This window comes from Littorina saxatilis, linkage group LG4, assembly GCF_037325665.1.
Source record: "Littorina saxatilis isolate snail1 linkage group LG4, US_GU_Lsax_2.0, whole genome shotgun sequence".
In the NCBI taxonomy this organism is placed as follows: domain Eukaryota; kingdom Metazoa; phylum Mollusca; class Gastropoda; order Littorinimorpha; family Littorinidae; genus Littorina; species Littorina saxatilis.
The window spans coordinates 18053223-18070166 of NC_090248.1; the positions used below are offsets into that span (position 1 = coordinate 18053223).

Genomic DNA, 16944 nt, shown 5'->3' on the forward strand with positions numbered 1-16944 from the left:
TTTGTTGATCAATTGATAAATATGTCTTCCCAACATATTACAAATCAAACAGAAATAAAGTCTTAGAGAACTACAATAATTATTGTTGCCGTCAAAACCTTGCAAGGCCTCAACCGTTCTCACGAGATCAGTTACATTTCTCTCTCTCTCTCTCTCTCTCTCTCTCTCTCTCTCTCTCTCTCTCTCTCTCTCTCTCTCTCTCTCTCTCTCTGTATGTATGTCTTTGTATGTGTCTCCCTCTGAGTCTCTCCGCTTCTGTCTTTCTATGTCTGTCTCTGTCTATGTGTGTGTGTGTGTGTGTGTGTGTCTCTCTCTCTCTCTCTCTCTCTCTCTCTCGCTCTCGCTTTCTCTCTCTCTCATCTGACTCTTGGCACACAGGTCAAAGCAGAGGTTAACTTGAGTGCACGTGTACCTAGGAGGGGGGTGATTTCTTGAATTAGCTGAGGGCGGAAGGAAATCGCTCACCTTCCACGTCCAAAACGTAGTGATATTGACACGCCAGATTAGTGCGGTAGCGTATTGTGCTAAGCAGGAAAGCGCGCTTTTCTGCCGGTATTCTTGTTAACTTCGCAATTTCCGGAAAACATCCACTTTCACTTTGAGACTGTTCTGTTTACATTCGACACTATCAAAACCACTTTGCAATACTGAAATAATTTTTTCTGTGTTCGAAAGCTACAGCCAATCGTTATTATGTCCCCTTAGGTACAGTTTTATAACATTATTGGCACATGTAAACAATAGGAATTAATTAATGAACGCTACGAAAAGGGCAGCCTTTAACCTCCCTGTTGTCACTCAGCATTTTTTTTTATTCTCATCCACACTTTCAGCACTTCCCCCACCCGCCCTCCCTATCTCAGATGTAATTTGTAAATGACGTTTTCAGCCTTCAATCCACTATTTAACATAGTAAGTCAAGCTTTTCAAACCTTATTAATAATTGCTTTGATGTTTTGCTGATGTTCAGTTTATTATTTAGTAAAGATCTCATGGTTCAAAATTTCATATTGTTTTTTTCAAAAACGTGCGTGTGTTCCATTTCAAACTAACCTCACTGATGTGAACTCCATTATTACTGTCACATCTGTTTTACAAATTACACCCATAATCCAAACCAACGCGCAAACACACACACACACACCACAACTACACACATATGTACTCGTTACCATTAGCCAACGCTCGTCACAACACTGTCAGTCTCAAGTCTAAATAATAATAGTATAAATCATAACTAATTTTCTTCACATCATCATAGACATAATGTTGCTTCACATGTTCTTTGTACAATCGTTGGTTTTCACAATAAATATTGCATTACTGTAATTGTCTTCTTTTTCTTTAACAATATCTTTCCAAAAACAAAACTCAAAGACCACACAAGCTATTGCAACCTACTCCTATCTCTGGTCTCTCTTCCTGGGTACAATGGTACCTAAGACTTACATTCAAATGCTTACATTTCCATGCTACCCACATTGTCAAAATACCAATAATTATTCAAAACAAATGTTAACTACTACCTAACTTCATTTCAGACCCACACCCATTATTATACACACATTTCACATTTAAACCATTAGTCGGCCCCCTGTCGATATTTATCGACTAAGTTCCTTGTGCTCTCTGTCTTCAGGCCAGGACTCTGACGACGGCCAGTACTTTGAGGTGGACGAGAAGGGGCAGGTGCGGCTGAAGCAGGGCAAGAAGAAGATCGACCTCAGCAAGCTCACTGACGAGGACCTCATACGTCTTGGCATTGACCCCTCTCTTTCCAAGCAGGAGATTGCCAGGCTTCTCAAGGTGGGTGCATTTTGCTCATTTTTATATTTAGTCAAGTTTTGACTAAATATTTTAACATCGAGGGGGAATCGAAACGAGGGTCGTGGTGTATGTGCGTGTGTGCGTGTGTGTGTGTGTCTGTGTGTGTGTCTGTGTGTGTGTGTGTGTGTGTAGAGCGATTCAGACTAAACTACTGGACCGATCTTTATGAAATTTGACATGAGAGTTCCTGGGTATGAAATCCCCGAACGTTTTTTTCATTTTTTTGATAAATGTCTTTGATGACGTCATATCCGGCTTTTCGTGAAAGTTGAGGCGGCACTGTCACGCCCTCATTTTTCAACCAAATTGGTTGAAATTTTGGTCAAGTACTCTTCGACGAAGCCCGGGGTTCGGTATTGCATTTCAGCTTGGTGGCTTAAAAATTAATTAATGACTTTGGTCATTAAAAATCTGAAAATTGTAAAAAAAAATAAAAATTTATAAAACGATCCAAATTTACGTTTATCTTATTCTCCATCATTTGCTGATTCCAAAAACATATCAATATGTTATATTTGGATTAAAAACAAGCTCTGAAAATTAAATATATAAAAATTATTATCAAATTTTTTTTTTCGAAATCAATTTAAAAACACTTTCATCGTATTCCTTGTCGGTTCCTGATTCCAAAAATATATAGATATGATATGTTTGGATTAAAAACACGCTCAGAAAGTTAAAACGAAGAGAGGTACAGAAAAGCGTGCTATCCTTCTTAGCGCAACGAATACCCCGCTCTTCTTGTCAATTCCACGGGCACTGCCTTTGCCACGGGCGGTGGAGTGACGATGCTACGAGTATACGGTCTTGCTGCGTTCAGTTTCATTCTGTGAGTTCGACAGCTACTTGACTAAATATTGTATTTTCGCCTTACGCGACTTGTTGTTAATTTGACTCAGTACGCATATCCATGCCAACAACCCTTATTTTATATACATTTTTCAATTATATATTCAGCGAACTACTGCTTATTTGCCACTGGATTACAGTTTACAATGTACTATGTATATTATTTTTGTATGCGCTAACCACCTTCATCTTTCATATGTACCTACCATTCTTTCGTCCCACCTCCACCCTCCCCCCCCTTCCTCCTGCTAGCTTTTTATATTTAGTCAAGTTTTGACTAAATATTTTAACATCGAGGGGGAATCGAAACGAGGGTCGTGGTGTATGTGCGTCTGTCTGTGTGTGTGTGTGTGTGTGTAGAGCGATTCAGACTAAACTACTGGACCGATCTTTATGAAATTTGACATGAGAGTTCCTGGGTATGAAATCCCCGAACGTTTTTTTCATTTTTTTGATAAATGTCTTTGATGACGTCATATCCGGCTTTTCGTGAAAGTTGAGGCGGCACTGTCACGCCCTCATTTTTCAACCAAATTGGTTGAAATTTTGGTCAAGTACTCTTCGACGAAGCCCGGGGTTCGGTATTGCATTTCAGCTTGGTGGCTTAAAAATTAATTAATGACTTTGGTCATTAAAAATCTGAAAATTGTAAAAAAAAATAAAAATTTATAAAACGATCCAAATTTACGTTTATCTTATTCGCCATCATTTGCTGATTCCAAAAACATATAAATATGTTATATTCGGATTAAAAACAAGCTCTGAAAATTAAATATATAAAAATTATTATAAAAAATTTTTTTTCGAAATCAATTTAAAAACACTTTCATCTTATTCCTTGTCGGTTCCTGATTCCAAAAACATATAGATATGATATGTTTGGATTAAAAACACGCTCAGAAAGTTAAAACGAAGAGAGCTACAGAAAAGCGTGCTATCCTTCTTAGCGCAACTACTACCCCGCTCTTCTTGTCAATTTCACTGCCTTTGCCATGAGCGGTGGACTGACGATGCTACGAGTATACGGTCTTGCTGAAAAATGGCATTGCGTTCAGTTTCATTCTGTGAGTTCGACAGCTACTTGACTAAATATTGTATTTTCGCCTTACGCGACTTGTTTTTTGTTTGCTTAACGCCCAGCCGACCACGAAGGGCCATAATCATTATCAGGGCGGTTTTTGCTCATTAAAACTGTTTACATCTTGTTTGTTCTGAAAGGAAAGGGGGTGGCTTTTGCTTGATACAAGCTCACTTACAAGGACCTCACATAAGTATCTGGGTATTGTCCTACCTTCTACAAGCAGATTACCAGTCTCCTCGTGTTGCGTGTATTTTACTGTTTCCCAATCGGCATCCAATATAGAAGAGATAGTTGAAATTTGGAGATGGTCTGTCAGACCATGCTTAAGTATTCAGGAGTTACCAGTGAAGTTCATGTAGAACTCACCAGCAACAATGGAAACATCAACCATTTAGTTTTCCTGGAGTACTTGCCGTTCTAAATAAGTCTGAAGCTTGCATCCCTTCAATATAACCAAGTTTAGGCCAAGTGGCCATGAGGTTTAAAAGTAACACAAGATACCTGGCCAGCCAACTTAAAGGGCTAGAGGGGAAAGGACGCCCCTGTTACCGTTTTTGTGAGGAACACAGCAAACCGTTTTGTAATTTTAATTGACTCAGTCAACAACCAAAACCCTCTCTGCCTGAAAAAACACTGGTCTTTGCTTGTTGTCCTCCTCTTGAATTCCAATATCATTGACAGTAATTAATGTCTTTAAACATTAAATTCTGGAACAACATGTACCACACAGAGGTCATTTTCTTCGAACATGTTCAAAGAAGTCGTGAAATAATGTTATTACTGGATCTTTCAGGAAAAGTTTGGCAAAGACATTGAGATCACGGACAACAAGACGAAGGTTGGTACCAAACGACTCAGTGAATATGGAAGTTCAGTGGATACAGATGACCTTGCTGACGACAGTGACCTTGACATCAGCACACGTGAGTTTAAAACATACCCTTGCGTTATGCAATTGCAAATTCAATTTCATGAAATATAAATGCATTTTATAGCAAAACTTGCATTAACTTGTATTGTACGAAACGTATGAAACAGATTTGATTAATTTTTTTAAATGAACAGAAAATAAATAAAAATGTACCACAAGATTTTATGAAGAAATGTGCATAAGGATGGGTATAATGTTTACGATTTGTACGTTATGTGAACTTCTGATCTTGATTGATAATTATGACAGATTTATTGTTTATCATTTATACCTGTATTTGTTATGTTGTTTATAACCAATGTAAAATGCACTTCATTTTTACTTCTGTAATATGGTACATATACTTGCGTGTTATGTTCTGCTGTGCTAATCTGTTTGCTGTGTCATTTAACAAGACGATAACGCGATGCTGGAGACACAAGTTGCACATGCTGACTGTAACAGAAACGTCCCTGTGGTTGGGGTTCATCTCAAGACTGCTTTGTGCTTTTTCCATGGTAACCCAGTACAATTGCTATTCGTTGACTTCTTCTGCACAAACTGAGCTCCTGGTTGTCATTAGATTGGAAGCATGTGTCTGCTGTGTCCTGATCTCTTGCTGGATGTTGCCTGATGGTTCAATGGTATTTCTTCGGCTTTCGTCTCGATGTTACTGTGATTTACAGTTCATGCGTATGCCAGGCATGTCACTTCTACTGTATCATGACCCTTCAAACTGTAGCTTTTCAGTTCAGCTGTTCTCCTGACTTTGTCTTCAATGTTCTAAAGAAGTCTCAGTTACCCCAGCAAGACATCTGTTGTCGTCTTGATTATTGAGCTTGCAGGATTTGTTCTCATACGTTGCCCTGAAAGTACATAGCTGCATTCTAAGAACTTTGATTTACTGATGAAGAGGTCTGTTCTTGTTGCAATTTCACAGACTGCGTTTATCTTTTTTTTTATGTGGAGACGTAATGTAATATCACATTTCGAGCTGAACTTTATTGTGGCTATGAGTCAGCGTGGATGCCCTCTAGGTGCGTGTGTGTTTGATTGAGAAAGCAGGTCTCAGGCTAACACTTGTAACCAAAACGGTTACTATTTTGACACCTTAGCTGGCAGCCTACAGGGTAACTAACATTGTTTTTCCAGATGGGCAGTGGCATTGTCACTCTTGCTTTAAAGTGCTGAACAGTTTGCATGTGTACCTCCACCAAAACATCAGTGTAAACGCTGCCTGCCATCTATCTATATGTGCTCCACTGCCATGTTCACCTTGCATGTCTTTCTCCAATCCTGGTCAACCTTCTATGCCTCTTTTCTGTATGATTCTTACCCTGTTTCATGTTCAGCGCTTATTTCCTGCTTGCTTCCAACCCTGTTCAATCTTCTATCCCACTTTCCTTCATGATTCGTACACTGTCCACCATTCTATGCTTCTTTCTTACATGATTCTAACACTGTCCAACCTGATATGCCTGTTTCCTGCATGATTCAAACACTGTCCAGCCTGATATGCCTGTTTCCTACATGATTCTAACAATGTCCAAGCTGATATGCCTGTTTCCTGCATGATTCTAACACTGTCCAGCCTGATATGCCTGTTTCCTGCATGATTCTAACACTGTCCAACCTGATATGCCTGTTTCCTGCATGATTCTAACTCTGTTTAACCTTGTATGCCTTCTCTTTCCTGCATGTATGCAATCCTGTTTAATCTTCAATCCTTCTTTCCTGCGTGATTCTAACCCTGTGTGAGCCTAACACGGACACTAACCTCCTCGCTTCACGAGCACGTCACTACTCGCTGCGTGCAGTGCACAGTGTTGCCCGTATCAATGACGCGATGGCGGTCTAAGTGTTGTACTGTGTGGTGCAGTGAAGGGCACGCGGCGAGTTAACGTGCTGATGAAGCGAGGCGGACAGGCGTTAGCAGATCACATGAAGCGAGTCATTGACCAGAGCGGACTGCACGAGCCCGGACAGTACGCCAAGGATCTTGACGAGAGAGGTGGGTTTTTGCTTGGATGTCGTCCATTGGTTTAATTCCATAACAGTAAAATCACTTAATTGTCTGCACTGTACATTGATTTGGATTTAAGAAAATAGTGAAAGTACGGAGAAGAACTGTGAATTTAAGGACTAGCAGTAGCGACCTTTGATCCTCTGTAATTTAGCGCATCTGTGTAGTTGTGTTTTTAAATGCTGCGCCTTGCTTTTGTGTAAGTACTCTTTATTCTATCTTGGCGTACAGGTTTCTTGTTGGTTAAATTAATTACCTCAATCAGAAAAGACTGTTATTTAAATGCTCTTGAGTCAGAAGCTAATATGGTTTTACAAATACGAACTTATCACAAAGCTGATCATTTGTGATCAATCTCAAGTAGAAATCATTTTAACAACAGTATCCTTGTTGTAAACGTCCCAATGCTAGGCAAGTAACCAAAGTGTTTGATGAATGCACGCTCTGTGTTCTGGCTGCAGGCGGAGACATTGACTTCCTGTCCCACTACCGCCTGGTGGACACGAGGAAACTGGAGACGTATGCACGTGCCTTTGTCGTGGAGGACGACGACTTCGACACTGTCATTGGATCTGGCGTAATGCTCAACATTTTCATATTTTTGTTTGGTAAAATGCTAAAAGGGGTAGCGAATTTCCATAGAGAAAAACATTCTAAAGATGTTCAGTGCAGTGCAGTGTTCATCCTGCTTTCTTCAAATAATTTGTTTTTGCAAGATCTTGAATGCTGTCATTGTCAATCTCACGAAGTTCTGGAAACTTGAGCAGGTTGATACAAAGTTTGAACTCATTGCTTGAAATGAAAACAACTGCATGATGGTGATCTTGTGCATTTTTGTGACAGGAGACAAGGACAGCATTGGAGGGAGTGCCCTCCACCCAACACATCACATCCAAGCAAATGGAATACGTTCTGAAGGTACCAGACTGATTAACATGCCATTGCTTTTGTTGATATGTCCTTATGGCGAGGTTCTTGGGAACTAAACAACGAACAGTTTTGACGACTCTCTGATATGTTTTCGGTTGAGTTTGCTCAAGGAGGCAATCTCCTTTGGAAAAAGGCCCCATACTTTTTCTAAGAATGGCCCTTCTAGCTGAGTGCGAGTAGATGTTTTTTTCGGTGCATGTGTGCGTGTATATGTGTGCATACCGGTTTGAATGTCCAATAGCAATGTAAATGCAGCAATGGCAATGTAAATTTGAATGATGAGCACTGTCATAACGTTATTTACTGGTACTGAGTTCAAGCTGGCAACACGCTCGTTTATTGTTACAGGTGCTGAAAATTGATGACGCGTCCCAGGTGACGTTCCGAATGTTTTCCGTTATCACTGCAGTCAGTGAACGTGTAACACAAATGGAGTGAGTGTATTTATTTTGTGTTTGTGTGACATTATCGTTTCACATTGACATGCATTGCTTGGGGGTGTGAAAAACCTGCATTCAGTTGAGTGTTTTTTTTATCACTTTAATCGCAGTTTAAAAGGGATATAATTAAAATGCCATGTTGTATGTTTAACAAAAGGCAGGTTTGTGACTTTGACAGAGCGACCACAAATGCTCGAGTTCAGGATATTTATATTTATTTAAGAACGCTCGTAAATCTTAAAACAATCGTGAATCTCAACACCTTCAGTGATACATGGATATTAACGCTCTTGAATATGAACATTCATATGGATCTGGACACGTCCATTCATCTGAAAACGCTTATGAATTTCAACCCACTCCTAAAGTCGTTCTGTAACATGCACTTGTTTGACGTTAAGCAATCGCACTAACGAATCTGTGCATCACACTCACAGCTCAATTCTGTATTCTGCACGTGCAGCCCACTAAGCAAACACCTACTGGAAATTTGTAACCTGCTGGACATTGAGCGCAAGATGGACCTGTACAAGTCCATGTTCTACTGCAACGTCAACTCTGACCGCCGTGACGTCAACTATATCAAAGCTGACTCACTGCGTATCGAGCTCATCGCTGGCGGCCTCAACTGGAAGCAGCAGCAACACATTATGGAGAGGCTGAAACCCAACTATTTTAATGAGGTCTCTGTTCTACACTACTCGTCATAAAAACATACACACTACATTTAGCTAGCTGTAGATCTTTGTGATGCGGCCAGTTATATTAAAATCAAGTATATTGCCAAAAAGGTATTTCATACCACTACCGTTATGAAATAAAGAGTTTCATTTTTCATTAATTAGTGTTTATGCAGTGTACCGGAGACCTGGACACCCCTCAAAATCAAATTTGCAAAAGCAAGTTTGCAGACACTAAAATACACACAAATTCAAAATAAGCAAGAGTGACCCCGTTTTTGATCTCAAATTGAAGAACAACTCATTTTTTACCCATACACATTTATTTGGTTCAGCTGTTGTGCCTAGCAGTGTTGTTTTGCCATTTTGAAGAAGACAGGTGTCAGCCTCGTCAGAAGCCGCAAAAGGCCTTGTTTTGGCTTCATTTCTCGTGGGCTATATGGGTAAAACCCGTGCTGTTTTGTAATGGCTCATTGTATTGCTTTTACATTTGACATGAGTATTGGTAACACAATTGCCAAAAAGTGTGTAAAATATCATGGTGTTTTGATGAGTTGGTTGGACGAACTGGAACTTTTCAGAAAAGTTTTATCAAATTGTAAAAACTTTTTACTGTATAGTAGCAAAAATTCAGCATTTTGCGAACTCTAACACAAATGAATATTACAATTGGGGATACATTTTGGTACAAAAGCAACAACGCGCTTGGGTGGTATGGAAATGTGAACACAAAACAACAATTACGAAAAACAGGTCTTCAAACAACAAAACCCAGTCCAGCGCAGCAGACTGAACTGGCACGCTTATTATGGCTGTGAGTGACGTACCAGTTCAATGCTGAATTTTTGTAACTATACTGTAAAAAGTTATTACAGTTTGATAAAAAAAATTCTCAAAAGTTCCAGTTCGTCCAACAAAATCATCAAAACGCCATGATATTTTACACGCGTATTTGCAATTGTGTTATCAATACTCATGTCAAATTTAAAAGCAAGACAATGAGCCATTACAAAACAACAGGGTTTTTACCCACAAAGCCCACAAAAAAGACACCAAAACAGGCCTTTTACGGCTTCTGACGAGGCTGACACCAGTCTTCTTCAAAATGCCACAACAACACTGCTAGGCACAACAGCTTAACCACATAAATTTGTATGGGTAGAAAGTGTGTTGTTCTTCCATTTGAGATCAAAAACGGGGTCACTCTTGATTATTTTGATTTTTTGTGTATTTTAGTGTCTGCAAGTTTGCTTTTGCGAATTTGATTTTGGGGGGTGTTCTAGGTCTCAGGTACACTGCACAAACACGAATTAATGAATAATGAAACTCTTTATTGCATACGGTAGGGAAATGAATGACCTTTCTGGCAATATACTTGGTTTTAATATAACTGGCCGCATCACAAAGATCTACAGCTAAATGTATGTGTGTAGCTTTTTTATGACGAGTAGTGTAGATATTGTTTTTTTCTTCATTAAAATGTTAGCTTTATCTCTGGAATCGGGTTAGGCTTGTCCTTTGCTAGAAGATCCAGATTCCACACAAAGAACACAAAGAACTATCAGCCGGGAAAAGTAACCTCTGTTCTCTACAGTATTTGTCAGAATCTGTCTATTTTGTCTCTTGTGCGACTTTTTGCTTATTTTTGCCTGTCGTCCATTTGCACGTCTTTCTGTCCTGATGTTTCCATCCACCCATCTTGTGCACATGCTTGCAGTCTGTTTGTATGTCAATGTCTAGCCAATGTTAAACATCTTTATTTGTTTGCTGAATGCCCCCAAAAGTAAGCTCACCTCTTCTCTCTTTTGGTTTGATTTCCGTTTTATTTTGTTCCATTAAAAGTGTCTAACATTCTGCATTTAGAAGAGTATTTGGAATGTCACTTTTGGTTCGTGCAAACACTTGCACTTCTTCTGCTTTCGTTTTGCATTGTTATATCTTTGCCTTTTTGCCAGATTGACAAAATGCCAGTTCTCTTGTTAAAAAAGGGTTATTTGAATAGTACAAACCTTTCTTTCTTTATTTGGTGTTTAACGTCGTTTTCAACCATTCAAGGTTATATCGCGACGGAGTACAAACCTAATGAAGACGAAAAGCAGACTGTCAACAAAATTAACCTTACTCTTTTGCACCACGTTTTACTTTTCACACCGGTATTCTTGCTGTTTCCTCTCAGATCTCCTTCCTGGACTACATATGCTACATCCCGCTGTTCCTGTCCATGCACGACAACATCGTGGACAATCCTCTGGACATGTCGGACTCCAAGTACGACAGCTTGATGCGCAAGCCTTCCGGCCATGGGAGGCAGCGAGACATGAACCCCCTGGGTCAGCCGCTGTCCAGGGCCTCCACCCACATGGTCAAGCACGACGCCAAGGAACTGCTGGAAGGGAAAATCACCCTGAACGACATCAGGCCCCAGGTCAAGCAGGAGCTGGTTCTTAAATTCACCAAGTGAGTCAATGAAAAGGATGTGCAGTATGCTCATGGGTGTTCAAACAGTATTGGGTAGGGATAATTATGCTGGTTAGTGGTTACCAACTTGAGAAAATTATCCCTCATAATCAAATCTGTGATTATGTTGAAAACGGTTGCTATTGTTGGACTTGGATACAATGTGACTACGTTGATTGTTACAGTTGCGCTGACACCCAGAAGACTAGTACGGATTTGATGTTCTCTAGTTCTCTACTCAGACATCCGTACAGCTGTTAGGACCCTAAGGGAAATTGCTGCTCTTGCATTACTTTTACTTCAGTTACATTTTTTTGTGGTAAATTGTTTGTGCAGATTGCCTCATCTACTACAAGACAGACCTCCTTCCAAAGCAGAATCTGACATCAGCTTCTAGTAACCTGGATCTGGGTGTGCATTTTGGAGTTTACGTTTCAGAAAGTATACAAACATTGGAAGAACAGGACGTCTACCAAGCTTTTTTTAACAAGAAGGGCAAAGCCCATACGACTCGCATGCTTTACACATTTTTCCTACCAAAATACATGTGACCTTGACCCAAGGTCAAGGTCATCCAAGGTCATGCAACACAAAGCTGTTAATTCAAGACATAGGAAGTACAATGGTGCTTATTGGCTCTTTCTACCATGAGATATGGTCACTTTTAGTGGTTCACTACCTTATTTTGGTCACATTTCATAAGGGTCAAAGTGACCTTGACCTTGATCATATGTGACCAAATGTGTCTCATGAAGAAAGCATAACATGTGCCCCACATCATTTTTAAGTTTGAAACAGTTATCTTCCATAGTTCAGGGTCAAGGTCACTTCAAAATATGTATACAATCCAACTTTGAAGAGCTCCTGTGACCTTGACCTTGAAGCAAGGTAAACCAAACTGGTATCAAAAGATGGGGCTTACTTTGCCCTATATATCATATATAGGTGAGGTATTAAATCTCAAAAATTTCAGAGAAAATGGGAAAAATGTGAAAAATAGCTGTTTTTTAGGCAACATTTATGGCCCCTGCGACCTTGACCTTGAAGCAAGGTCAAGATGCTATAAATGTTTTTTGGGGCCTTGTCATCATACACCATCTTGCCAAATTTGGTACTGATAGACTGAATAGTGTCCAAGAAATATCCAACGTTAAAGTTTTCCGGACGGACGGACGGACGACTCGGGTGAGAACATAGACTCACTTTTGCTTCGCATGTGAGTCAAAAAAAAACCACCATGTTGGTTGGATTTAAAAATTATTTTGTGGGGTGTGTATTAATACAAGGAAATGGAACGAATATGATAAAATAAAATAATCAACAAGAACAACCCAAAAATCAATGAGACCATGAATTGCATCAAAGACAGGTTAGAATTTGTGTAGTGTGACTCCTCTTTTATGGTGCATTACACTGAAGAGCACTGAAGAGCAACCGCCCTGATATTATACGTTATTTGCGTTTTTGACCAAAATATGACATTTTACACACATCTCGACAGTCATTGTTCACCTCGACTGCTAGCGCAGTCTCGGAGAACAATGACTGTCTTGATCTGTGTAAAATGTCATATTTTGGTCAAAAACGCAAATAACATTTATGTATCGATTGCATTCCTTTCAGGTACTGACTTTGTTGTTTTAACGATTGAACGAGCACACACACACTTGCAATCAAACACATAAGCTTCATATTTGGGCGTTTCAGGTTGGCCGAAACTTCAAAGGAACTACAAAACACACGTCATGTACTGACTTTGTTGTTGTTTTGACATTGAACAGCACACACACATGCAATCAAACACATGACGTGTGTTTTGTAGTTCCTTTGAAGTTTCGGTCAACCTGAAACGCCAAAATATGAAGTTTTGTATGCCTCTGACGTCACATGGCTCAAAGAAGGGAAATCCAATGTCCAATCGATACATAACCCTTTGTGGTGGACTGGGCATTAAGCAAACATACAAACAAAGAGACTGAAGAGCGCAAGTCTGCTGTATGTACACTGAGCACAAAAAGTTACGTTCTGTGAAATTTGGAGAGCCTGCAGCTACCCAGCAAAAACACCATAAAAACCATTGATTTTTTGCTGTTTTTCAGTTTTGTGGTCGCTCTGTTTTACACACTAGATCAGCCTGACAGCGCGACAGATTTGAACGAAATTTGTATGAACCATTAGGTAAGACACCAAATAAACTTTCGAATGTAAAAAATGTAAAATATTCAGTTTAAGTCACTGTTTCAACGGTTGAAAGTGAATCAAGCCATCAAAAAACACAATTTTTGAGAGTAGATGTGGTCACGGACCAGTGACATCATACCCAGATATTGCTCAGATTCCAGAAACACATTTTTGAGCAGAAGAAAGACTGATTTTCAAATTCACGTATATTTCTGACCAAATAACTGCTGTTATCTGGGGTATACCATTGAAAAAAATATCCTTTACTTTTTTGTGCTCAGTGTATCAGTGCACGGCAATGAAAGTCACAAAGTTAAAAAGTGTGTGGAGTTGTACCTGCAATGTGTGGCCTCTCCGATGAGAGACCACATATCCCTTTTAAGGCACAGTAAGCCTCCCGCAAACCATCAAAGACACAGTACAGTACAAACACCCTTTTGTTTGAACACTCACCGCTTGAGAATATCTGAGGTGCCTTACGTAAAGAGCCAGCAATTTTCAATGAATTTATTTTTGCATGGTTTATCTAACGCCATAGCCATCGTGGACCCCGGGGTGTGATCAACTTTCCTTTTTTTTCACAATCTAGTCGTCAGTTTCTGATTTCAATGCGACTCGCCTTATCTGCATTAGAACATTATCGTGTAACTCTGAATCTAAAATGCAACAACGACTGCGAGTCACACAAACTTAACGGTGGAGTTTGGCTTCAAAGAAGCAAGTTCAATGCAAACAAGAAGGGCAAAGCCCATACGACTCACATGCTTGACCTTGATCTTTACATAGCAATGACATCATACACTAAGAACTGCTTTACACATTTTTCCTACCAAAATACATGTGACCTTGACCCAAGGTCAAGGTCATCCAAGGTCATGCAACACAAAGCTGTTAATTCAAGACATAGGAAGTACAATGGTGCTTATTGGCTCTTTCTACCATGAGATATGGTCACTTTTAGTGGTTCACTACCTTATTTTGGTCACATTTCATAAGGGTCAAAGTGACCTTGACCTTGATCATATGTGACCAAATGTGTCTCATGATGAAAGCATAACATGTGCCCCACATAATTTTTAAGTTTGAAACAGTTATCTTCCATAGTTCAGGGTCAAGGTCACTTCAAAATATGTATACAATCCAACTTTGAAGAGCTCCTGTGACCTTGACCTTGAAGCAAGGTAAACCAAACTGGTATCAAAAGATGGGGCTTACTTTGCCCTATATATCATATATAGGTGAGGTATTGAATCTCAAAAACTTCAGAGAAAATGGGAAAAATTTGAAAAATAGCTGTTTTTTAGGCAACATTTATGGCCCCTGCGACCTTGACCTTGAAGCAAGGTCAAGATGCTATGTATGTTTTTTTGGGCCTTGTCATCATACACCATCTTGCCAAATTTGGTACTGATAGACTGAATAGTGTCCAAGAAATATCCAACGTTAAAGTTTTCCGGACGGCCGGACGGCCGGACGGACGGACGGACGGACGACTCGGGTGAGTACATAGACTCACTTTTGCTTCGCATGTGAGTCAAAAATCAGGAAACGGACTATACTAGACACATATACTTTTATTTAGATTGACACATTCCAGTGCTCTAGTTTTTAACCATTTTGAATCTCATAAAGATAGATACAAAAATGATACGCCTCATAATAGTTAGACTGAAACATTTCCACGCCAATTAGACTGAAACATTTCCACGCCAAAGCCTAGCAAAATGGTTGTCTTGAAAAGGTCCAAGAAACAAAGGGGAGTCTTGGCACCTGAGAGAATAAGCAGCTTTGAAACGACTTTCAACCTCAACTCCTCGAATAGGATCGATTTCGATTATTGACATCTGTTTCCTATCTTTGTATTTTAAGGATATAACAAATGCGCAGCTGGACGATACTACAGACTCGACACTGAGGTCATCTTGATGTCACATAAAGGGGCAGACAAAACAGAAAAAGAGTGTTTATTTCTCTTTCTCGCCCGCAGTCGTCATTGTTCTTTTGTTTTGAGGATATGTTAATGTGCTTGTTAATGCCCTCTCCGCTACTTCAGAGGGCAAAATGACCTTATTTCAGATGGCAAATGGGAATACATTTAGGCGTCTTTGACGCCAGTTGAATAGAATGCACATTCCTGGAATATATCCCAATGAAACATTGTGTGTGTTGGTGCTGCAGTATTTACTGAACTTGTATAAACTTTCAGAGTGTGCCAAAGTGTAATCATGTGAACATTCGCTTGTATTTAATAATACCTTGTAGAAATGATTGTTTTCACAGTTTGTTTATACACTGTTTTGACAAGAAGTGCCAAAAACAGCCACACGGAAAGCATAATAAGAATGCTTGTGAGTTACAAATATGATGCATTTACGTATAAAGTCTGAAAATCTGCCTTCTAGCGTAGAGACAGCAGTCTTGTGCCCATCCCTAAAAGCTGTTGAATGTCTGCATACAACTCGTGCCATAACAGTCTTCATTTATAATTAACTTTAATCACTGAATACAAATCGAGGTTTGGCAGCAGTATAAGTGTATTCTTCAGAGGCAGAGACATTAATGAATATATAGACGGCGCTCTTTTGCATGCGGGGTAACTTTTTCTGTTGCGTAACTTGAAGTGATGTTCAGTTAATATTTTATCGACTAGGAATGTAAATGTTCCCAAGGAAAATGTTCGTTTTTTCATTGACTAGCCTCTGCTTGAAATTTACAAACAGATCTACGCAACCTGTTTCAGGAAGATCTTCTTTTCTTTATTTGTTGTTTAACGTCGTTTTCAACCACGAAGGTTATATCGCGACGGGGAAAGGGGCGGGGGGGGGGGGGGGGGGGGGGGTGGGGATGGGATAGAGCCACTTGTTAATTGTTTCTTGTTAACAAAAGCACTAATCAAAAAATTGCTCCAGGGGCTTGCAACATAGTACAATATATTACCTTACTGGGAGAATGCAAGTTTCCAGTACAAAGGACTTAACATTTCTTACATGCTGCTTGACTAAAATCTTTACAAGCATTGACTATATTCTATACAAGAAACTTATAACAAGGGTAAAAAGAGAAACAGAATCCGTTAGTCGCCTCTTACGACATGCTGGGGAGCATCGGGTAAATTCTTCCCCCTAACCCGCGGGGGGTTTCAGGAAGATAGCTTGAACTGCCTGTGAGGAATATTTGTACTGATAAACCGGTCGATTCTTTGTTTGTTTGTTTGTGTGTTTGTAAAAAACACAAGCTGACATGTCAGAACATGTTATTGTTTATTTAAAGTTTGGTTTATATTTTACTGTGTGTGATCTAAAATGTGTCAATAAAGCTGTTGTAAATTTAAAATGATTGCGTTTGTCTGTTTTCTTTGTATTTCAGAAATCTTTTCTCGCCATCCTTTGTAATTTAAAGTTAGTTTTTTGTGTTCCTTATAAGCTATGATTTGTTTTGTTCACCTGTTTGGACATTCATGTCAGTTACTAAGCATCATCCTACGAAACATTCATATCGTAAGGTAAGTATTGACGTTTGTTCTCCCGCATTGTCGTATTGTAGCACTCCTGATTGCGGCATGAACC

General features: G+C 39.5%; 1 protein-coding gene across 1 annotated transcript in view; it reads left to right on the plus strand.

The window, feature by feature from the left end:
• LOC138964129 (uncharacterized) overlaps positions 1-16193 on the plus strand; it is a 46101-nt gene extending 29908 nt beyond the window's left edge. Inside the window, exons 25-34 of the mRNA XM_070336015.1 lie at positions 1640-1806; positions 4551-4680; positions 6547-6678; positions 7152-7267; positions 7534-7608; positions 7969-8054; positions 8524-8743; positions 10917-11197; positions 11534-11682; positions 14915-16193. Of these exons, the coding sequence (XP_070192116.1) occupies positions 1640-1806; positions 4551-4680; positions 6547-6678; positions 7152-7267; positions 7534-7608; positions 7969-8054; positions 8524-8743; positions 10917-11197; positions 11534-11594 (1268 nt within the window). The 3' untranslated portion in view covers positions 11595-11682; positions 14915-16193. The remainder of the gene's footprint in view (positions 1-1639; positions 1807-4550; positions 4681-6546; positions 6679-7151; positions 7268-7533; positions 7609-7968; positions 8055-8523; positions 8744-10916; positions 11198-11533; positions 11683-14914) is intronic.
• Positions 16194-16944: the final 751 nt, after the last annotated feature.